The sequence below is a fragment of the Crocodylus porosus genome, unplaced genomic scaffold (assembly GCF_001723895.1).
Source record: "Crocodylus porosus isolate Cpor-Errol unplaced genomic scaffold, CroPor_comp1, whole genome shotgun sequence".
Lineage (NCBI taxonomy): Eukaryota > Metazoa > Chordata > Crocodylia > Crocodylidae > Crocodylus > Crocodylus porosus.
The window spans coordinates 352,984-376,705 of NW_017728934.1; the positions used below are offsets into that span (position 1 = coordinate 352,984).

At 45.5% G+C, this 23,722-nt stretch overlaps 2 protein-coding genes and 1 long non-coding RNA gene across 3 annotated transcripts in view; 2 read left to right on the top strand and 1 right to left on the bottom strand.

The window, feature by feature from the left end:
* MAPK14 (mitogen-activated protein kinase 14) overlaps positions 1 to 4,510 on the top strand; it is a gene marked incomplete at its 5' end in the record, with an annotated part of 39,605 nt that extends 35,095 nt beyond the window's left edge. Inside the window, 3 exons of the mRNA XM_019546164.1 lie at positions 208 to 286; positions 1,419 to 1,592; positions 2,116 to 4,510. Coding sequence (XP_019401709.1) covers positions 208 to 286; positions 1,419 to 1,592; positions 2,116 to 2,183 — 321 coding nt within the window. The remainder of the gene's footprint in view (positions 1 to 207; positions 287 to 1,418; positions 1,593 to 2,115) is intronic.
* A 1,873-nt stretch (positions 4,511 to 6,383) lies between these two features.
* LOC109317502 lies at positions 6,384 to 15,266 on the bottom strand. Its single transcript, XR_002103056.1, has 3 exons — positions 14,676 to 15,266; positions 13,938 to 14,105; positions 6,384 to 6,650 (listed from the first exon to the last, which is right to left on the bottom strand). It is a non-coding gene; the product is annotated as an uncharacterized LOC109317502 (long non-coding RNA).
* The window catches only part of MAPK13 (mitogen-activated protein kinase 13), an 18,844-nt gene continuing 7,037 nt past the window's right edge, over positions 11,916 to 23,722 (top strand). The window contains exons 1-6 of the mRNA XM_019546217.1: positions 11,916 to 12,259; positions 19,547 to 19,676; positions 20,159 to 20,217; positions 21,206 to 21,314; positions 22,860 to 22,889; positions 23,251 to 23,298. Of these exons, the coding sequence (XP_019401762.1) occupies positions 12,147 to 12,259; positions 19,547 to 19,676; positions 20,159 to 20,217; positions 21,206 to 21,314; positions 22,860 to 22,889; positions 23,251 to 23,298 (489 nt within the window). The 5' untranslated portion in view covers positions 11,916 to 12,146. The remainder of the gene's footprint in view (positions 12,260 to 19,546; positions 19,677 to 20,158; positions 20,218 to 21,205; positions 21,315 to 22,859; positions 22,890 to 23,250; positions 23,299 to 23,722) is intronic.

Consider the following 23,722-nt stretch of genomic DNA (forward strand, 5'->3'; position numbering starts at 1 on the left):
GGAGAAAGGTCATCTTTCCCCACTACAAGAAATAGTCTGTGGGTGAGAAGGAGAAAGCTGATGTGTGTAGTAAAATGTCTTGGAGATAAGAGCAGGGAAAGCAGAGTAGGGAGCCAGGACATTTAACAAAGTGCATCAGGGAAACCTGAAAGTGTCTGTATCCTGGCAGCTGGGAGATGTACTTTAACAAAGCATTTATTTCCACAGGCGAGAAACTACATTCAGTCTTTGTCCTACATGCCGAAAATGAACTTTGAAAATGTGTTTATCGGTGCCAATCCCCTGGGTAAGGCTTTGGAGCATTTCTCCTGGGAAAGGGGTTTAGTGGCAGATGTTGCTAAGCCGTGTTTACTGATTTGAGGCTATGGGGTATTTCTCTTGAGTTGACAGGAGTATGGATTTCTGTTTTAGAGGGATTTGGGGAGATGGAAAGGTAGGAACTAAATTCAGTCTTGGCAGTGAAGGGAAAAAGCTGTCATCTATATGGACAACTACTTTTCTACAGCAAGGTGTGTATAAAAAAAAAAAAAATTGGACTGCGAAGTTTGAATACAGTGATCCTTGCTATAACTTATTAACTGCATACTTTAAAACCCTTCACATTTTTAGAAATGAAGAGAGATGGATTGGAAAAATGTACCTGTTAGTGTTTCAGTTAATGCTTGGCTCTGGTTGCTAAAGAGCTGCTGCTTCTTTATGTTGTTACTGCAGTCTTAGGGCACCTATGCACATGCCCAGTGCCTGCTCCAACACGGTCTAATTGGAACGTATCAGCGCAGGCTTAATTAATCACGTCTGCTGGAGTGCACTACTTAGCACGCTCCGGCAGCTGGCATCGCGTGTATTCAGTGTCCTTATGCTTCAAAATGGCAGCCAGGATTCTTTAAAGCTCATTGAATGAGCCTCAGCTAAATTGCCCCCACTGCCATTTTGAAGCGTTTGATGCTGAATACACAAGATGCTACTGGTACCCACCTCAGAGCATGTGTAAAGAGTTCTCAGAAGACTGAAACTTTTTTCTTGGCTTAGTCCCCTCTCTGCTTCAAAGATGCCCCTCTCTGCTTCTTGGCTTAGTCCTCTATTGTGGTTTGTTATCTTAAAAGTAGAATCCAATGCTGTGTGTTGGACTAACTAGTCGTTATTTTAAATTTGTGCTTCTAATGTTTTTAAAATATTGTATGGAAGTTGAATTTTTGCATTCCCAGGGTCCCAATTCTTTTTTTTGACTACAGCATAGTTTAGCAAGGAAGTGCCTCCTGCATCTTGAAAGGAATATTTGTGGTGAGGTTCTCAGAAAAAATACAAACTCCTTTTTAGATGAGGATTTTAAGAACTTGAGTTCTGGAATAGTGTCATGATGGCTTGGTATATGTGTAAAACTCTTTCCTTTTTTCTCTTTCTGTCTTGGGACTTGATAGCTGTGGACTTGCTGGAGAAGATGTTGGTGCTGGACACAGACAAACGAATTACTGCAGCTGAAGCACTAGCCCATGCCTACTTTGCTCAGTATCACGATCCAGATGACGAGCCGGTGGCAGACCCCTATGACCAGTCCTTTGAAAGCCGAGAACTTGAGATTGAAGAATGGAAAAGTGAGTCTTGGGGAGCAACCGAGTCAGATTCCCTCTCTTGCCGGGCACCGGAGCTTACCGTGAAACAGGAGCTCGTGCAGTAGTGGAAGTAGACCTTGAGAGGTGGGAGCACAAGAGGAACTGCTAGAACTGTTGTGTGATTAGGCACCTTTTAATTTTGTTGCCTCTTCACTCAGTGAAGGTCTCTCATACTGTTCCAGTAGCAGGCTGCATCCAGAATGAATGCAGTCCTTGGCCTGCTAGCTCTTATTACAAATACCAGCTCATGCAGGCAGTTATTGTTCATCCCAGCAGAAGTACAGCTTCCCTGCACTCTGGAAAGACCATTATTTTGAATGTTAGCCTGAACTGACGTACACCAACCACTGACTTTTTTTTTTTGTTCAAGTTATTTGTATGGGGGGTGTTTCATTTTGCAACGTGGCTAGGAGGAATCCATTTAACAGCTCCAGTTCCTCAGGGGAGAAATCACTGCTGTCTTTCTTTCTGTTCTAAATCCGTTTCTTTTTTTTCTTGCCTGCAGGCCTCACTTACGATGAAGTCACGAGCTTTGTGCCACCACCGCTTGACCAAGAGGAGATGGAGTCCTGAGAAACTGCCTGTCTTCTGTTTGTCCCACTTCACTGTGAGGGGAAGGCCTTTTCATAGGGACTCTCCAAATATCATTCAAGTGCCTCTTGTCACAAAGATATTCTCCTTGGTGAAGGGGTTTTGTGTGCGTGTGGAATGGGGGGAGGGAGAAAGGTCGTATGTAAACATGCTGCATGCTCTTGTATTCTCTGTACAACCTGGGACAAGCCTCTGAAGTCCTGTTTTGACTGCTTTTTAGCCCTTCCAGAGAGACCATTGTCAACCAGTTTGCACTGCTGCTGAGCAAGTCAGGGAAGCCGATAGTTAATGTCTCATCACACTTGTTGCCATTTAAATGGTTCTCTTGCAGTAAAATGACTTCACAGATCATGGAAGGCTGGTTATATGCTTGGAGAGTCCTCTTTTCTGCAGCAGCGGAGTAGGGGTGAGGGATATCTTTTTTTGTTTCATGCCAGACGGCTGATCTACATCCAAGGTCTCTTCCCAGCGCTGCATACAACAGAACATACAAGCCTGTTGATGACTATCTCTGCTTGATTCTTGGAACACGAGAAGGATTTGTTTGAAACTGTAAATATGTTTGTGCCTTAAATGGATGGAGAAAGAGTCTGGAATTAAGTCTGGAGTGGAATTCAGAGCCTGCTGCTCTTCTGGAAGTGAGCCGCAGGGTAGTCAGGCCCGGGCGCTGTCACCAGGAAACAACCTTCCAAGGCACAGTCCCGTGACCCTAGGTTGGGTATTGCCATACTTCTCCCTCTTCCCCTTCTCTCATCCTGAGGCTTCCCAGCATTAAATCCTGATGGGCACAAGCAGAGGCTGGAGATGATTCTTGCTGTCTGTACATATTTGTGTACTTTATTTCTAAACAGGTGGGGTATTTTTTGCATGTTGTAGCTGTATGTGCATGTAGAGCTACTTGTTGCATTATCTTGGAGGAGGGTACTGGGACAGTAAGTCCGCCAGTGACATACTGTACTGAGTACCTCAGCCAGTGCTGTAGGAAGATCACAGCATCCTCCCTCTTGTTCTGCAACTCGGTGTGAACGTACCTGCCATTCTGGATGCTGTGATAAGGACGGGACAGAAACTCGCCACTCTTTTTGTTCTGGTGTTTGTGGTTTCAGAAAAGAAGAGATTTTTTTGTGGGGTTAAAGTAAAGCAGAGTCTGCAAAAGAGTACATAGAGCCATTTAAGTGCCCAAAGTTCAAAGCAACTTCCTCAAAAGAAACACTTAGAAATGTTGTATGCCAAACAATGAATAAGCACGCATGAAGCCAGAACCTCCCTTTCACTGTTTGTATCTACAGCTATATATACTGCGTAACACTTTATTAAGGTGGGTTTATACCTCATAGGACAAGAGCTTATTGCCTTTTTTTAGGGAGTTGATCTCTGCTGGGAAGAACAGGGAAAGGCAGTATGTTTGAAGCAAAAAAAAAAAAAGTTAATGTATTTTGTTATCTTAGGGCTGCTGGTGTAATGAAATCCCCCTGGTTAGGGACTGGCTACAGAGGGAAGGGTCTGTCAGTATTTTGTGTACTAGAGGTATCCTGGGTAACCTGGATGCCCTTTTTTTAGGGTCTGGAGTGAGAGGTTTTCCGAAGTTCATATATTGGTGGGATATATGTGAACAAAGTGTATGCAAGGAAAAAGGCTTTTGCAGTATTTTGTATCCTGATGGATCTTGGATTTAGGGGTGGAGAGAAGCTGTTTTTAGTATATTTATCCCTATGTATAAAGAGGCAGCACAAAGGGATGCGAGGTAAACGATGAAGCCATCGCTTTCTTAGAACACTTTCCCATTATCTCATCAGGTCAAACCCTTTAGAGAAATTTGGGGTGAGGAGGAGAGAGTTGTTCTTTCATGCCTTGGGTATTGAACCCTGCCCCAGACCAAACAAAATCACCCATAGAAAACCTCCCTGCCCTGCTGGACCTGTAGTCCAGGTATTCAGATGGAAATGTAGATGCACTCTGTAAACCTACAGCAAGATTATTTTTATCAACCATTTTATGTGTAGAAGCAACAGTGTGTTTTCATGCAGAAGTATTGCTAAAGATTTTTAAAACAATAGACATTGCGTGTGTGTGAGTGTGTGTGTGTGTGTGAATGGGAATGTTGAAGTCCAGACTCTAATGGGAGCCCATGTGGCATGCGCTCCCTGTCTTCAGCACAGTGCTGTTTTACTGCCTGGAATTACATTGGAAGTACACTTCAAAAAGATTCTGCTATTTTGTTTCTATCCATGAACCTTGCTGTAATTGGTTATGCCATATAGGATGTCACAATACCACTGGTTTAAAATAAAACCTATTTTTCAGACTTACTGGCCTGCTGGTGCTTATAAACCTGTGCTGAGTTCAATGGTCTGTTTAATGGAGTTAGTTATGTAATGTTTGGATTCATACAGAATCTTTTGTGATGATGGCCAAGGCTCCCGTTCATCAGTCTTGCTTCACTTTGAAATCCTGTGCCCTCCTATCTGGCTTCTGTGGCTCATTACAGAGCCAGGCAGGACCTGACCCGTGAATGTTGTCACCCAGTGAAAGTCTGCCTTCATTTCCTGCTCTCCTCAGTTAGCAGAAATGTCAAAAGTGTTTATCCAACCTAATAGTCCAAGGTTTTGCCGCTGCTATGGAAATGGGCCTTGTACAAATGTGTATCAGTTGTAATAACAACTGTTCACCTGTGCCTTTGTAGAATCAAACTGTCCCCTCTCACACTTTCAACCCTTCCTGTATCTCATTGTACAGTACTTACAACTTAGAAATTTTAACTAGTTTGCTTCAGTGCCCAAGGACCGAGTCTTTTATAGAATAAAACTGAGAGCCTTTGTTCAAAACCACAACTTACTAACATGAACATCAACACCAGCATATGGATGCTGCTTCTTCACCAGGTAAATGGAAGGAGAGACCAGTGCAGAAAACGGAAAACAAAAGCTGCTGGTAGAAATCTTTGCTTTTATATTGTACTTCTTTATTTGAGCTGTGGGGGTGATCAGATTTGTTTTCATATACTTTCCCTAGCTTGGAAGCAGAATTTTAATTGGTTACCCAATTGCTCTTCCTTTCAGCAAACCTGGCTGAATATTGGATGGTTTTTGTTTCGGTTATAGAGCTGGGCCAGCACTTGATTCCTGATTGGGTTCAAAGAGTATTAGATCAGCAAAATGACTTAAGCATTGCAAAGCTTGGTGCCAGGCTTCTAGGCACTGTCCCCTCATGGCATCCAGTTAAACACCGAGACATCCATGTATGCCCCAGAGGAGTTAAGCATGTACAATCAGGATCCACAAAAGCCAGCACACTGAGTGGACAGCTGTCTTAAGCTACCTAAGAGAGCTATGGGGCCTAAGTCGTGTCCCTGGCAGAGAGTGTGGCACCGAACTGTAGGCTGCGGGAAAATACTCCCTCCACCCAAGAGTCTCAGCCATGAATTCGAGTAAGACAGCTCTTCACAAAACACAGCTGGATGCCCTGACCCATTTATCTAAAAACCTAGGGCATAGATCACTTCTCTGGGGAGCAGGAACCTTTTTGTTTTCTTCTGGCTGAGGGGAGTTGCACCCACATCTCTTGCTACCCAGGAAAGTCTACCTGCCAAGGGATAAGGTATTTTGGAATGGCTCATGCTCAGTCATCCTGTGGAAGCTTTCATTTCGTATTAATCGCCTTGACTGGCACCTGTCTTTTCTCCCAGCTACTCTGGGAGACGCGGGTCCCGGGCAGGGCAGGGATTCAAGCCCAGATCTTCCCCATTCGATTTTTATGGAAGGAAGACAACCAGCCCCTCTTTTCCCCCATGCACCCACTACAACTTGCATTGTGTTAAGTTTGCTGTGAGAGTGCCTGCAAGATTTGGTTCCTGCAGGTCAGGTAGGTGGAGAATCCTCTTTGTTTGAATCCAGCAAGTAGGTATAAGGAAAACATGTCTGGACTTCAGTGACTTCATCTGCCTAATGGGAGATAATTAGGCATGCAGGGAACTTAACAAGTGAAAACAAATCACATTCAGGGGTAGGCAACAGCTGAGCTGGAGATTTGAAGACCTAATTTTTGGATTTAAGCAGCTGCCAATTCAGGCACGCTAGTCTTTTTGTGACTCTTGGCCTTCAAGATTTATTTTGTTATCTTGTCTGGTTTTTTTTTGTTTTTTGTTTTTTTTAAAAGGAGGAAAAGAAGTCTGGGCAGGGAGGAATTACATCCCAGATTAATTTACTGTTCTTACTCTTCATCTGTGCTCCTGTCTTAAAAGCAGTCTGTGGATGCCGAATGCCAGAATGCCTTCTTTTTCGAGGCAGTGGGAAATTGCAGCACGCTGAAAGTCAGCCAGTGAGCTGCTGTGCTTTTAATGGACTTATTTCCTGATGGCCTGACTATTGTTGGAACCCCTTGAGCCTTGACAGTGTATGGGTTGTTGCAGAAGACAAACAAATGTAATGCATCACTTTTCTTACACAAAACCTAGAAACAACATTAAAAATTAACGTATTTTTTGTGTGTTTGTGGGATGGGGAGAGGAATAAGGTTTTTTTTGTTTGTTTTTTTTAATGTAGCAAAAGGTTCTGTTCTAGGACTGGTAATACATAGAAATGGCTTTGGAAAAAGGGGCTGAACGTTGGCCTGCCAGTTGTATACAAAGAGCTAATTGGCATTGGAAGATAATGTTCAGTAATAACCAGGTAATGCACATGGAAACGGCTTCTTGGAACCATATCTGCACTGCTGGACTCTGCATGAACTGTACCCACTTGGGGAGAGGAGGGAGGGTATGTCACTAAGCTGTTGTAGTGGTCAGAAAGCAATGTAGACCAGTGGGAATCAACCTTTCTGACAGGCATGCCACAAGTTAGTCCCACACCCTCCCCAAATGCCACTCCAAACCCTTCCCCCTGCCTACTCCACTGCTCTGCTTTCTGCTCCTTCTTGCAGCTGTACTGCCTGTCCCCTTCCAGTCATGACATGGTGGCATGTGCTGCAGGCTGGCCACCCCTGTTACAGACTAAGACACAGGATGGAGAATGTCAGAACATGTAGCATGCAACTTTGAATACTTTGTGCCATTTTTGTCAAGTCTCATGTGGGCTGGGGGTTCAGAAGGAGAAGAGGTTCAGATGCAAGAAATGAAAATGGTTAGAAATGTTATGGGACATCCAGGAGACACGTCAGGAGCAATGGGACTATGTTGGGAGGAAGGTAATAAGAAAGAGCAGGAGTTCTTTAAAAAGATCGTAGGTAAGATAAATTGTGGTTGCTTTGGTTCAATGCAAGAACAAGGGCACAGCCAAAGACATCAAATGATGGATTCAGTGCTGATTAAATGAAATACTTTTTTAAATGACATGCAAAATTAATCTGTGCAACTCCTCGGGACTAGTTTTTATGGAGACCTTGAAGTTGATAAAAGGTAAAGACCAATTTGGTGTTTTTAGGAATGTAAATGAACAGTCTTGTGGCACTGAAGTGTTTTAGGAGGGTTCAATGCTTCAGGGAATAAACTCAGAGGAGGATGCTTTGCTTATGGGCAGGTCGTTCTACTGCATGAAGTTTCTTGGACCTGCGTTTGAATTATTTGGTGCTGGACAAGATGGACCATTGGTCTGATGCAATCAATACCTGTTCTCCAGCAGCTTCTTGTGGAGACCTGTTTTAACTTGATGGGGCACAGCCTGATGAGTGTACACATGCAGTTTGTGGCACCTCAGACCAGTTCAAGGTACCACAAACCGCACCTGCACCCATTTGCTGCACTGCTAATTTGCAGCGCAGTGCGGTTTTTAGCACTGGGAGATCCTGGTGTTGGAAAACCCCACCATTGAAAAAAGCAGTATGGCACACATGGCGGCAGTGTGTTCTACCAGAAAGGGAGCCTGGCTGGCCAGAGCCACTTTCTGGTTGCTGGCCAACCTCCAAGCAGCTGGCTCAGCACTACTGCTGCCCCAGGAGTCGCCCAGGTAGGACAGGTGGGGCACCGCACAGGTGCTGGCCCCAGCCTCCCCTCCCCTACCTAGGCCACTTTGCCACGTGCCGGAGCATGTGTGCAGGGGCGTCTGGGGACAAATAGCAGCGTTGCTATTTGTCCTGCGGGAAATACATGCCCCTGCATGTGCATGCTCATCAGGACGTGCCTTTAATCGTTAAGAGTTCACTGCTCTCATTCCTTCATTGCGTGGTTCCTACACGTTTCGTAGTTGTGTGGATTGTTTTAAAAAAAAAAAAAAAAGCAGTTTTCCCAAAGTTTTAGAATGAAAAGCCAACGCACAAAAAGCTTAGAACAGCTCCCTTGGTAATAATTCCTCCTTCTTCCATTGCAGATGGAAATCAGGTGCAAATTGCAACAGCTTTAAATATGTGACCCCTTCAGGTGCTTGTGCTGCCCTTCTGCCTTCCTACCTTAGTGTTTTACAAAATTCAAGACAGCAACAACCAAATACACACCGATTCTGAAAGCAATCCTCAGTGGCAGGACCTTGGCAGTGCCCTCATCCCCCTGCTTGGCCTGATAAAGGGTTTTTGATGTTTTGGGCATTATGCCTGGCAGTTGTCCATGAGGGCTGTTCCCTGCCTGGCGGGGTTTAGACAGGGATGAGCCTACTTTGAGCAGGGGGGTTGTATTAGATGACTTCCTGAGGTCCCTTCAAGCCCTACTTCTCTGATTTTATGATCCCTGTGATGTATCTAGATACACTTCCCATTTCAGAATAATGATTTTGAAAGCAAATTTTCTTCCGGGATTCCCAGTGTTTGAGGCTAAAAGCTCAAAGACATGTCTATAATAATGTACCAACATAACATACCCTCTATAATATATGCTCATGCACAAAGACTAATAAGCCTTTCAAAGCTTATGGATTATGTCTATTTTTGTATATGTAGGAGGCAGTATTTCGCAGTATGAAGTGCAAACAAGTAAGACGTGAGAATGCTAAGAGGGGGGCACCATCAAGAAGAAGCGAATCCAAACAGACTTAACAACGTAGAACATGAGGAGTTCTGGCATTTGTAGCATATTTAAATAAATGTTGTAGTATGGCTAACCTGAGGCTCATGCCTCTGTAGAAAAAAAGTGTGCAGAGCAAACTATGGAGCTGTTGTCTTCAAGGGAACAGTCTGAAGCAGGCTCCAAAGACACTTTGCTCTAAAGAACGAGTCTTGCTGTTTCACGATCACATTTAGTATTGGTGTGTACAGACTAAAAGCTGGACAGATGCTCTAAGGGTTTCAGTTGCCCTCATTTAATAAAGCACTGGAGCAGTTTTGCAGGTGTCTTCAAGGGGCAAGTCTGAGTTGGGCTACAAAAGCTCTGTCCCACGGAGCTTCTAGCAAAGAGTCTGACTGAATGGTCAGCAGGATGTTAGGAGAAGTGTAGGAAGGATTATTTAGGTAGCACCTGGTGGTCACTGCCTCTGGCAGGACTTGTGGCTGCAACCAAAGCACCGCTTTACGCTTATAAAACCAAATGGAAGGGTGGCACATTCACTAGATCCAAGAGCTCATCATGCCACGAAGTCTCTGCTTCCAGGAAAACGGCCTTTTATATGAGGTACATTGTTTTACTGGTGGCTCAGAAGAACTTGGCAACATAACTGTTCTTTGGCTCTCTATGATCAGAAAAGCTAAGGCGTTAGACCAGACGCAAGGACCAGAAAGCGTGCGTGGCTGTGGCTTCCTGAGGTCTTGTCTGGCCAAATTAAAGCCAACGTGCCAAATAGCACTCTAAATGCATACAACCTACACCGCGAGGCAGCAAATGAGATGAGCTGCATGGAGGCAGGAGAGCAGTAAGCATTGCTGGGAGCTAGAATGATCCTTGCTGAGCTCTTCTTCAGACTGCAGTCAAAACTGATTTTGAAGGGCAGGGAGGAGCCCGGCTGCCTGGCAGAGGTACATATATATGATGCCACCAAGACTGCTTTCAAGTCACAGGAGTGCCCACCTGCGCTCTGCTGCCAGCCTGGGCCCAGGAGCTTACCAGAATAATGACCATAGCTCACTAATCCATTAGGTATTGCCGCGGCCCCTCAGACTTAACTGCCTCACGTGCTTCCTAGTCTCCCCTTGGTCTTCTCTCCAAGGTCTTGAGACTTCAGGCATTTCTTCGTGTACTACAGAACTGTCCCCTGGTGTCAGCTGTGATCATCCTGGCTGCTCTGGTGTGGGCTGGTCCCTGCAGGTCTCTTCTTACTGGGGAAGTGCCAGTACTGATCAAACAGCTTCCTTGGAGCAAATTGTTTCAGAGTCAGCAGATCTCAAAACCAATGATGCCTCATCATCACCTTTGAGGATTGTGCCCATCCCCGAGATGTGGAAGGGCCCAGTCCTTCCGATTCTCTCCACAGTCTGCTTCATCTTGGCCACTTGGCAGCTGATTAGCGAGTCCCTCTATCCCCTCCCAGACTCCAGAAAGGCTTTTTAACTCTAGTTGTCTTTTTGTCTCTGCATCCTGCCATGCCAAATTGAAGTTTACAACAGCAGGCAGAATCTCTGAAGCTAATGGCTACTCGCACTGGTTGGTTGTGTTTTGTTTCAAGCATCCTTCTAGGTGTTCCTATCAGAGAAGTCATGCTTTTGATTAGCTGTGTTCCCTGTCCTCAGCTTGTGGTGAATTCAAGCATTATGGCATCTATTAAATATTTGACTACCCCCTCCGAGTTGTACAGTCTTGCTCAGTAACTAGGTCGCCAATCAATATTTGAAGGGAGCTCCGGCAGCATTTGTAACATGATGATTACACACCACTGTTTCTGCCCCTGGGATACTCCCGTTTCAACTTATCCTTTGCACAAGTCAGTTCTGACAAATGTTTGTATTATGTAGAAAACTGTATTTTCCTCCTTCTCCCTCTGTCTGGCCAAGCACAAAAAAAGCAGCTCTCAGTCTCTGTGCATCTACTTCATTAGGAAAGCTAAAGTGAAGCCCTGGGACTGGAAAGATCCCGAAGATATCTGGCTTTTTAGGCTGGGTGAATCAGATGCCCCAGTATCTGCAGGATTAGGAGTTCAAAACTTTCCCTCTCTCCAGTCAGAAAAAAAATGTGACCTGAACTCCCTCCCTTCATGCAGGACCCAGTGCAGGGAAAGCGGGCAGCTTTTGGTATGAACTTTGGTCCAAATCTGGCCTCTACTTCTCAGCTGGAGTGACCAAAAACATGCAAATATTAATTGACCTGTTCAAGCAAAGACTGTGCTGAGGGCAGACAGATGCAAGAGCATTATGGCCTAAGGTTCCTTTTATTCAAGGCTCACGTTGCACATTACAAATAGAGTAGACCTCATTAACACCCTCTATGGTAGGTCATTATATATATATTTAATAGAGGTGGGGAAGCACAGACAGGGAAAGAAGTGATTTGGTTGGGGTCATACAGACAGTCAGTGGCCAAGCTTGAACTAGACCCCAGGTTTCTTGGCGTCCACAACACAATCCTCATCCACCTCTGGAAGAATCTTGATTTTTACAGGACCTGATGTAACAACATAAAGGAAATTTTAAATGAAGGGCGAGTGCACTTGTGGACAAGGGGGAAGGTTTCAGGAATCCAGAGATCCCCAGTGTGAATAGCAGCTTCTGGTTCCACATTTTGCAGGCACCTGCCAGCTGCTGCTCAACTGCTTGGACAGGAGAGGACTGGGAAGTGCCTTATGAGATAGAGGTGTGTCCAGCCTGGAGGACTTCGCTCCTCCCTCCTGTAGAGAGGCCCCACAAGTACCTGTATGAGGTAGAGGTGTGTCTGTGAAACCTGATGCCTCGTCACTGGGCTGATGTGGGGGCGGAGGGAGGAGGGACGTATACCATCCTGCACAGGGCAGTTGAAACTCGGGAAGGAAACTGTCCAGGACTGTCCTCCCAGGCAAAAGGAACAATTAGGGAATTTTGCCTCCCCCTCGTCTCCCCCCAGAAGCATCAGTGTAGTCCTGTGCGCTGGGAGGACGTCACTCCAGGACCCGGGAGACCACGAACATGTCAAGGAGAAAAGGGTTCTACAGACAGGAAGTAAACAAAACCGTCTGGGAGCTGCCCAGAAGATACACGTCCATCATCCCCGTGGGATCTGGGGCTTATGGCTCTGTCTGGTGAGTGGGTCTTGTTTTTCCTTGGTCCCAGGGTCCTGGCAAGTGGGGGGGGAACGAATGGGGTGGTCAGAGCTTAAAGCATGGGCTCATGGGAAGAAAACAAGGGAGGTGCCTCCTTGTGCTCCACCGTTGTGAAATACGTCTGCATGTTAGGCGAAGAAGATGACTGTTGTAACTTCTTTCACTTCCAGCTTGAGCAGCTGTTAGTTTGCATGTTAGGGCATTTACTGCCTAAAGAGCTGGGCCTCCCTGTTACACAATCGGTACGCTTTCTGCCGGGGCTACCCCAGATGACAGGGAATACAGTCTCGTCCCGTAGGTTTGACTTGACTTGTTCAGCCCCTCTCTTTCCCTTCTCTTAGCGGTGACCAGGATACAAGTGAGGCAGGGCTAATAGTGCCAGAAGGCAAAAGTCTGTTTCCAGCAGTGATACTCTTTCCCCAAAAAGGATTTGGAGACATGCACAGACTGTCTCTCATTCCCCAATGGGAAAGGGTCTCTCCTGATGAAGCAACACAGAAGGGTTAAGTTGGACATTAGGAAAAGTTTCTAACTGTAAGGATAATTAAGCGTTGGGACAGGTGACCTGGGGAGGTGGTGGAATCCCCTTCAGTGGAGGTCTTCAAGATTAGGACAGACATCTATTCAGGATGGTTTAGGGCAGAGGTGGGCAAAATGTGGGCTGGATGCAGCCCGCCAGGCCATACTTTCCAGCCCATGGAGCCCCTAAAAAATTTAGAAAATTAATATTTATCTGCCTCTGGCTGCCTGTCAAGTGGCCCTCAATGGCTTGCCAAAACTCAGTAAGCGGCCCTCCACCTGAAATAATTCCCTGCCCCTGGTCTAGGAACACTTGATCCTGCCTCAGACCAGAGGTTGAAATAAGAAAACTTCTTGAAGTCCCTTCCAGCTCAACATTTCTATGTTAATTCAATATCTAACAAGCTACGTTATTTCATATTAATGCAATCCCTCATCAGTGACACCCTGGAATCTATTGATGATGAGTTCTCAGACTGAATGAATAAGACCACACAAAGAGCACTTCAGTCACTATTAGTCAAACCGGCTGAACAAAGGCAGCCGTGACACATGTGAATGTGTATGGTTGGATTCTGCTCAGTTACGCTGCTGTAAATCTAATACAACTCCACTGATTTCCATGTGGATGTAAACTTTATCCTGTGTCCCATGCCATGAAAGGAAGAGAAGTATTCCCTGTTCTAGGTATTCTGCAGAAATGTTCCTCAGTTGTCAGAACAAGGATTATGAAACACCCTTGCTTCGCATCCCAGGGCCACTGGATATGAGGTTGCGCAATGGTGTTCACTTCTTTATGGCATGTAAAGTTACACTGGAAGGGTTGCTTCTGTTCCTCATTTCTTATATTAGAAATTGTATTTCTCTAAGACATGCTAAGGAGACGTTTAGGTAGACAGGAAAGGCCTGGCTTGACATTTTGGATCTTTGTGAAGGTTTTAAAGATAGAGGGGATGGGAGAGGGAAGGAGAGAGGGATACATCTTTTGGAGGGTTCCTTACACATCATAAAGAAATCAAAACACAAATGAAAGAAATATGATTCTGGTCCCTTTTAAAGAAAGGTTCTCAGCGACTGTAGAAATTCCCAGAAAAAGGAGCTAGATACAGGTGAGTAAGTCAAGTGGTATCACTATTACCTGTTCAATGAATGCTATACTATAGGCTCAATGTTGGTGTTCAATTCCTGGGGGAAGCATGAATGGAAATGTAGGGAGTTAGGATTTGCTGTCCTCTGCTGGGAACCACTGGGATGTTTCTTTCTACAGTACTGATGTAGAGTGCTCTTGGAACAGCTTCTCTGTGTTCTTCCAGGTGTTTAAAATGGACAAAAAAATGGAGCAATTTATTAGAACTTGGTATTGGGACTCTTGACAAATCAACAGTCATCCCAGCAGCGATAGGTCTCATAGGGATCACTTTTGCTCCCTCCTTCTAATACCTGAAATCCGCAGAACCTTTGTTTGAAAGAACGCAGCAAAGAAAGCTGTCTAACATACCCAACACCAGATGCACCAGAAGCTATAGTTCACACTGGTTATCCGGCTAACTGGTTCCCACCCCATTCATTTCAACTGGATTGAACAATAAATACAACCTGAAGTCAAGTGTGAATGTTATACAGAAAATCCTAAAATTATATCAGAAAGACTTTCCCATGTTGACAGGTTTGTGGACAGAGGGGTTAACTACCTGTTTCACAGGGCAGAAGCTACTGCACGAAGGACAAATTAACTCTAAGAATAAGAAAGTAGCCTTGGGAAATATTTAAATATGTGATCCATTCAGTCCTCCCTTATCCTTCTTACTCCCCCAGAGTAGCAGCTCCACAAAAGACATCTGCTGGAGTCTGACTAGAAGTACTAGGTGAGGCTTACCTTTCATCATCACAAGAGGGTTTTCTCCTGTCATCCCCTCTTCAGTACTGATTCCAGCTCATTTATTTATTTCACCCTGCTTTTTACCTTCACTCCATCTGCAATTGAATCAAAATTCTGCCATCAAATGATGAGCTTGCACCCTCAATGCCTGAATTGGTGCTATCTTAAGAGACATTAATTCCTGAACATGAAACTCGTTCATGTGAAAGAGACAGGTTCTGCTGCATAAATGAGTATCGGATAGTAACAATGTTTTGCCTCACTCCATTAAATGCTAAACTGCAAAGGAATAATTTCTTCGCCAAGAGCACCTTAGAGTGGCTGATTCTTGCTCAGATGTACGTACGATTCTGTTCTGCAAGTATTAAGTGTTTGGGAAATGTGCTGAGTTGGTGACTCTCGTGAAAAAGCTCAGCTTCCGTAAAAGCCATGCCGTTTTGACACTAGAGCAGAACCATCTTGTAAGCCGAGCTGACCAAGAACTTTCTGGAGGTGCTGATACTTGTAGTCAAGCCAATTAAATGAATTGTGATGAGATGGAAAAGAACAGAAAGAGTCCAGATAAAACCATGGGGTGCGTCCAGGCAAGCGTGGATGTTTGTTTCCCTGGGGACCTTGTGCCACTGCTGCTTGTCCCCAGGGAATGCCCATGCCACACGTGCTCTGGCATGTGGCAGGTTCCCTCACGTGGGGTTGGGGAGGCTGAGGCCAGCAAACGTGCTGGCCCCAGCAGTCTTATTTAGGGTCCTGGGGGCCTCCTGGGGCTGCAGCCATGGCAGGAAGCCTGGCTAGTAGCTGGAATGTGGCTCCGGCCAGTCAGGCTCTGGTTTTGGGCAGCACGGGCTGCCGCCACACACGCTGCCCCGCTTTTTTTCAGTGTGTTTTTTTTTACCCCAGGATCACAAAAAAACCCTTGTGCTTCTGCATGTGTGGTGTGTGGCACCATATACTCAGTGCCGTAGCAACGAAGTTTGGTGCCCAGGACAAAGCCCACAGTGGCAGCCCGCCCTTGCCCTGTGCACAGATCTGGGGGGCACATGCCGCCCCCATGCTTGCCTGGGAGTACATGCAGCAGTGGGAGCCACCCTTCCCCTGTCCCCATGCCCCCCTAATGTGCTGCTTGAGGCTCTGTTCTGCACCCTGCTCAGGCTGGGCAGCGCCTGTTAGCACTCCTTTGCTTTGGCGCCCAGGACGGTCACCCCATTGCACTTGCGCCCCCCCCCCGGCACTGCACACACAGCGCCCATCTGGACCCAGCCATATAGGCCGAAGGATTCTGTGGGACACCCTTTCAATTCAATGACAGCAGTTCTATTAGAGACTGACTAGATAAAGTATAGACAACAAATACAAGGTAGCGTGAGTGAAAGTCTAATTTTGTTCCAAAAATGCAAGGCTCACAGACTAAACCATTGAACATATCTGATACAGCATGCATAGGGCGAGGACCGACACTCATGTAACACACCAATCATTCAAAGTTTCACAAGTCTGATTGCACAGGAAACAGACAATGGAGAAATGCAACACATTTTTGCTGACGGTACTTGCAATGTCAGAAAGGACTTCCTTTGGCTTACAAAGCCCAGCTGCATCTTGGATGAAACACAGCGAAAGGTTGATTAAGCTACCCTCTAAGTGTATGGTTCTGCAAATGTATGGGCTTGGGTTGTGACAGGGCCCAAAAATGGAGTTAACCAAACCCCATCACTAGCAGGACAAAGACCCCCAGCATCTTATGCCCAAACAGCTAAGTGTCTAGGGCACTTATCACGAAACCAGAGGGTCTGTAAATATTCTCCTCCCTGCTTTGCTTTACAGAACAGAGTTGTTATATCACTGAATATATGCATGCAAGACAAAGTAGCGCTCTCAAGTCCAAACCAGATAAGTCTGACCTACTTGTGGTTAACAAGCAAGTTAAGGGGTGTAACAGAGGTTTGATGCAACAGATCTTTACATAAAAATGAAGATAAATTTGACAAGCTCCTTTCCAAGGTAAAACAAATGAGAAGTGATACTGACCTAGAAATTCCAGTGCTCCCAATTATCAAACATCAGTAAAACCAGCCAAAGATGTCATCTAACTCTCCAGGTACAGCATTTTTAAAGACAATTTTTGTTCAGTTTCTTCCCAGTTACCGATGCTTTTGCCTCTGCAGCTAGATGATATATTTGGACTGTCTAGCAAAGTCAGCCTGAAGACTTACATCTCAGCTTCCTTTCTATATAAGAAAAATGGACCTACTGCTAACTTCAGTCTCCAACCACTATTTATGTATTTGTCTGATGAGAAAGATTTAGATCCAGATTTACAATAATACTGAGGCACCCAAATGTGCTGATAGGCATTTCGAGGGACTTACGCAACACTGGACTGCATTTTTAAAGGTCCTTAATACCTTTGCAGGTACCTCTTCTGTAGTGAAAGCCACCACTGGATGGAGGAGACAGGCACAGAAGGAAGCCACACACACATCCATAAACTCAGCATAACCCTGTCTTTTTCCTGATTGCCCCTGTTCTTAAGAAGTGTTGCTATTTGCCTGTTGCCACCAGGGCATCTTCTTTTATCACTCTTGCTTCCCAAAGAAGTCAGAACACATCATGACTGAGAGCCATTTAAAATTAGCAGATGCATCAAGAGCCGGCCCCAGACATTAGCAGCCTGATTGAAAATCCAACTGACTGCTTTGCGAGTCTGCCAAAATCCTGGAAAAATACTGTTTGTCTGAACCATTAGTTATAGAGCAATTACTGCATTTTATACTCCCAGCTGATTTCCATAGCATCTGTTGTAGATCCAAATTCTGGGTCTACTACAGATGCAAAGGAAAGAACCAGGGCTGGAACCCGTCCGAGTGAGCAAATGGGAGCGTTGGGGAAATCATCCTTCTCTTCAAGAAATGATGCAAGAATAGGGGCGCTCTGTTCATAGACAGAAACTGGCTTTGGGATGAAATGTGCAGAGTGATAACATTAAGCTTCCCATGGGCTGCTCCATTACCAGCCACAGCAAACAATCTCTATTGATTTACAACCTCCAAGTTTCTTACAAGCTGAGATAAGGAATTCCAAAGCAGCAGGGAGTGTCAACCCAACAGAGAGGTTTGCTCCAGAAAGCCCTTCCCACCTCTCCCCTCAGTTAGCAGCTGGAAGCTGTCAGCCTTAACATACAGGTAACCTTTCCCAGAGGTCAAGTGTGGGCCAGCTTAGCTGAACTGCCTCATGATGCTCAGTAGAGAGACTCCTCTGCAACGTCCTATATCTTGAGAAATCCTGGAAAGAATCCAAACAATTACAGCAATCTCTGAAAGAAGCCTGGTGGTTTTTTCTCTCTGTCCACTTGCTGGTTAAATCTAATGCCCAACTTCTTGGCAATTCTGCCAAAGAACTTCAAAAAGGAGTGCGAGTGTCACCTTAACACACTGGTTCCCAACCCGTGGGTCGCAACCGCAACTGGGATCACAACATCGGCAGCTGGGGCCGCAATAAATGTGCCCCAAGAGTTCTGCGCCCATAGCAGGGTGTGGGGCTGAAGCTGGGCTGGGCCAGATCTGGGCAGGAGCCGCCTCTGCAGCCCAGCAGGTGGGACCCACTGTGGGAGGGAGTGCTGTACCAGCAAGGCCACCACAGTGAGGAGTTGTGCCCATCCTGCTGCTGAGCGAGCAGGGGGTGCCTCAGCTTGGCAGCCATGGCAGCGTGGTGCTCCCTCCCTCCCAAGCCAGGTCCTTCCCACTGGCCCGTGGAGCCCCCAGGGGCAAGGCATCAGGGTGGGGAGCTCCAAGCCTGCAGCGGGCAGCCTGCATCCCACTCCCACCATGGGCTCTGCTCTGACAGCGCTGCCCGTGAAAGAAGGGACGGAGGGATGGGGGGCTGTGGGGAAGCCGGGCTCTGCACTTAGCTTCAGCTGCAGCAGCTGCCACCTCCCATGGGTGATAGTTGGGGCTCAGGCGCTGCTGGGGGGCTGTGACTTGGGGGTTCGTCATCTTCAAAGCTTGGGACCAAACCTGGAACTCCAGTGTTCTAATCCTGGTTGTGATAACACCTCTCTTTCTATCCCTTGCTGCTTCCATGGCTATGTCTTTAAACCAGAGACAATTCCTTTCTGATAGGTATGCTGAGATTTAGTGCTTTGAACAGGAAAAGGACTTGAGTGCTAAATACTATTCACTCCCTTCAAAAGTGCATTTCTCTCCAGTTCTAAACACCTAAAACATAAACTTTTCCTGTTCAGAACACTTTACAAACATAAATTCATAGATTAAGGCCAGATGCTACCATACAGTAACAGCTGCGTCAAGTCTGTAACTTTGGTTTGCATTAGAGAACACCACTTAGAAAAGTGGCCTGGTCCCACTTAAAGTGAAGGAATACCCACCACATCCCAGATAAGTTCTTCCATTTATAGTTACTCTTATCCTACCTTAAGTTAGCCACATTAATGTTAAGTTAGGTAGAAGGCAGGGCAGGGCGGCACCTTAGGGACTAACTGGTTCAGAGAGATGCGAGCTTTCATAGATGACCTACCTTATGCATCTCTGAACCAGTTAGTCTTTAAGTTGACACCTTGCTCTGCCTTCATCCAGCCTTAAGGTAGGCAGGTGTTATCAGTGTCTCTATGTTAAAAATTAGAAAGTTAAGGCCTGTTTCTGCTAGCAATGCTGCGGAAAGAACTGAAGTACAGTGCTAGCATATGCAGGCCCAGCTGCACATTTGTGTACATAGTGGAAAGAGGGAGGGAAGGGAAAACACCCCTCCTCCTTATCAGCTCCAGCTTCCAAAATCCATGCTTCCCTGTTAGGTGACTTGAGATTGCACAGTATATTGGACCCTGTGAGTTAGAACCATTTCTATGTTTGCCACAGTTCAGCCATAGATAAGAAAACAGGCGAGAAAGTGGCCATCAAGAAGCTGAGCCGCCCATTCCAGTCTCAGATCTTTGCCAAGAGAGCATACAGAGAGCTCATGCTGCTGAAACACATGCAACACGAGAATGTGAGTACCCGCTGCTCTGAATTTACCCAGAAAAGGGACCTCAAGGAGCAGCTCCCCAGGTTCTCAACATTTGAATCATTGCTTTGCCCAAAGATGAAGAGTGACCCCAAGAAGAAAACCCCCCATAGTGTTCCAAAAGGTGGAGCAAGGTGAGGTTTTCCTGCTAACGGGCATCAAGCTCACCTGTGAGAGCATCCTCTTTTGAATCTGGAGCACCATGCATTTGCTGTGGTTGTTCAGTCTAGAGTTCTTGCCACCCAAGCACTGCTTCTGCAATGGGGTTGGACTTGCGATGGGCTCCTTAAGATGCATGTAAGAAGGGAATCAACCCTAAGACTTATTAAAGGATTTCTAAATTCCTCACTTGGAATCCTGAACTGTCACTGACATGCGACTCTTGAACTGAGGTCTGATACAGAGGATGCCTGTCCTCCTATATGTGTGTTTTCAAGGCTTACATGTTGACCTCACTTGTCCTGCAGGTCATTGGATTGCTTGATGTCTTCACCTCAGCCACCTCTTTCAGTGGATTCCAAGACTTGTAAGTTTGTGGCTTTTTCCCAAGTGTTTTGAATTCCTTATGTTCAGTCATTGTCCAGGACAACTGCAGACATACACTTGAAGGAAGAATAGTGTGCCACCCTGAAACACAATGACATGAACTGATTAAAAAGAGGCCTATCTGAAGCCCAAAATTCCTAAAGAAGTCTATACAAGGAAGGTCAAAAGCACAGATCAAATCTAGTTACTAAAATCGCTAAGGGAAACCTAAGCAGCTCATGCACGTCATATTGTGTGCACATGTATCGTGCATGTAATTTCTTGTAATTGAAATAGCAAGATATAATGGTGATGGGCACATAATGTTCCCAAGAAAGAATTACATGCGTTAGAACAGTGATTTTGTGATGCTGGTGTATTAAAAGTCACAATAAAGGAAGAACGTTATGGATGAGAACGTAGGCTATTAGAACGGAAAGAGTCAGATTCTAATCTACCTGTTGGTAGAGTCAGCATGATCCTGGTCCACCCTGCTCAAGTCCTTGAAAAAATCTAAATGTTAATACTTCATCATCCGAGCCTTAAGATTAAGCTGCAAAAAGCAGCAAGCAGAAGGAATATGGTATGGTCTGGGGATAAATTTGGAAGCCAGGACAGCAGTTTTGAAAGACCCCCTTTAAAAACATTAAGAAGCTCCAGACAGTAGGTAGTGCAGAACTGTCTGGATGTGCACGTCGCTGAGATCTCAGTCAACTGAATCAGGACCTTAAAAGTCTGGCATTGCTTTCATTTGAACTTCACACCCGATGAAAACTAGAGTACAGTGAGCGGAGATGATATTCCAAGCTCAGGAGTGTGCTAAAAGTAAACTGTTGGAACAGGTAACAACTCTAAGATCCTCAATAGTTGTCTTAGTAACACAGTTACACACATGCAGCAACTGGTCTTACCTTCATAGCGAGAACAAGGCTAGCATGGCTTCCTATGTTTTTCTCCTAGACTGAGGGACTTGTCTTACTGCCTTTTAGCTACCTGGTGATGCCATACATGCAGACAGACTTACAAAAGATCATGGGACATGAGTTCAGTGATGAAAAGATCCAGTACCTGGTCTATCAAATGCTGAAAGGGTTGAAGGTAGGTGGGTATGGAAAAGCTAAAAGTAAGGATTGGGGTCTAACAGATTTACCCACTGAATCACCACCTCTTTTAAGAAAAGTCCATACTCTGTATCACCCTTGAGTGGACCATTAGATTGTTGACAGAATACCTTATGGCCCATCATCCTTACAAAAGCAGTACCTCTAAGTTTACCCACTGAAAAAAACACTTTTCTTACTAAACTAATCTGGATCTAGCACCCAGCAATAAAACAGCTTTAGTCTTTACATGGTCCTGGTCATGCCATTTCTTTCTATGAAGGCAATTGATTTGCTTTGTTCAGTTGGCTGAAATGCGAGGGGCTTAGCAAAACTCAGCAGGGTGGCAAGAGGCTTTTTAGCAAATGCAGCTTCTGTTGACTCCCTCCTTTACTCGCCTTTTGGAGAAGAGAGCTGCAATCATTCTCAGTTACTCTATGCCAACTGAGACTGACAGGTCCTGGGAGCCTCCGGGAGCAGCAGCCATGGTGCTCCTGCAGCAGAGAGCCTGGCCAGCAGCCAGAGCTTGGCTCCAGCTGGCCAGGCTCCGGTTTTGGGCAGCGTGTGCTGCTGCCACATGTGCCACCCTGGTTTTTCCCAGGGTCAGAAACACCCCCTGCACTGCAAAGTAGCAGCATGGGGAATGCCAACATGCGTGGCATGTGGCACTGCAGATGGGTCTGTGGTGCCACATACCACACATCTGAGCTTGTCTGAACCCTTTAGGCTTATTTTGGGAATTATGTATGTGTTTGTACACATAATATTGCGTGGAACCTCACAGCGTCCTTAAAAGGATCTCGTGGCAATCCGGGGTGCTACAGTACCCTGGTTGGAAATCACTTTTTTAACCACTGAACTGTTGAGATATTAAATGAATACATCCCACTATAGGACTTTCATCTGAAGCTCTAACAGCACTTTAGAAGCATTAGTGAATTAACTACATAACAACTTTCTCCAGGTCGTTATTATCTCCAGTTTAGAGTTGGGAAAAATCTATGTAGAAATTAAGCGGTTTCCCAAAAGCCATGTAGCACATCTGTGAAGAGCCTGGTTAGAAGCTGTATTTTGGGTCCCAATCATGTGTGCTGGGTGCTCGAGTCCACCTCCTAAATAATCCAGACGAACCAAAGACTTCCACGTGCTCACACTCCTGCTCATTCAGGACTCCACCTAGCCAATTGAGAAGTTGGAGGCTGAATGTCTATAACCGATTTAAACACCTTTCACTCCAGACCAGATATGCCTCTTCTTCAGGGCAGTATTATAATTACACCTATTATGAGGAATTTAATACATGAAATAGGTTTTAGCTACCATTTTAGCTTGCCATTTATCTTTTAGCAGCAGTTGTTTCTCCTCCACAGCTGTGACCTGTACTGTAGAGTCACAGGATTGAGGGCACGGGTCTTGGAGAGGGAGAATTCAAGTTGTTTTTGTCTCAGCAGGCAGACTCCTGCTTGTAACATGTGTTTCTCCTTTGGGGAAAGGAAAGATTTATTGGCTGGTGATCACACTGTGGCTTCCCTTTTTATTGCAGTATATTCATTCTGCTGGAATCATTCACAGGGTAAGTCCCTGTGCTTCATTACTCTAATTTTATTTCCGTTCAGACAGAACCACAACTCAGCCATAAAGTTAACAGCTTCTGCTGGGTCCCTGAACATTGTCTTTGCTTCCCTAAGTACTCCCTAGACTAAAACCCCCTTCTCTTTGGCTGTCTCATTTTATTCCCTCCTGCCTTACATACGCCTGGCTTTGCTCTAATATCTCAGCAATAGTTCGATAAAATGTTACATTTTGTGACACTCCTTAAATGAAAGAGCTCCAGGAAAGAAAGGTCCTTGTAATTTATATGGGTGCTGAACTTATCACATCAGTATCTTGGGTACTGAGTTGCAATCTGACTATTTTGATTTTGTCTGTCTCAGGACCTAAAGCCAGGCAATCTGGCTGTGAATGAAGACTGTGAACTAAAGGTAAGAATAAAGGTGCCACTTTCCAGCCTGTGAGAAATGTAGCATATCGGATAACTGGGGAAGTGCTCCAAGTGCTTGAATCCTGGCATTAATGTGTCTTTGGGTCTCCTATTATATTCTGAGGCCCGATTCAGTGCATTTAAGCACATGGCAGTTGAAGTCAGTGCTTAATATACTTGGCGCTCAATGAACTCCTGTCATTAAAGTTACACATAAACACGTGTACCATTTTGAATCAGGGCCTGGCCTTGGAGTGAACATCCTGCCATGGTGCAGTTACTACAGGTTTCCCTTGCCAACCACAGTTCTGAGTATCCATGCTTCAGAGAAGGGGGGTACAGTCTGAAAATACCCTCCATGGCCCCCCTGGCCCTGCTCATGCCTTGCACTCCCCCTACAGCCTTGCTGGTGCCCCTCACCACCC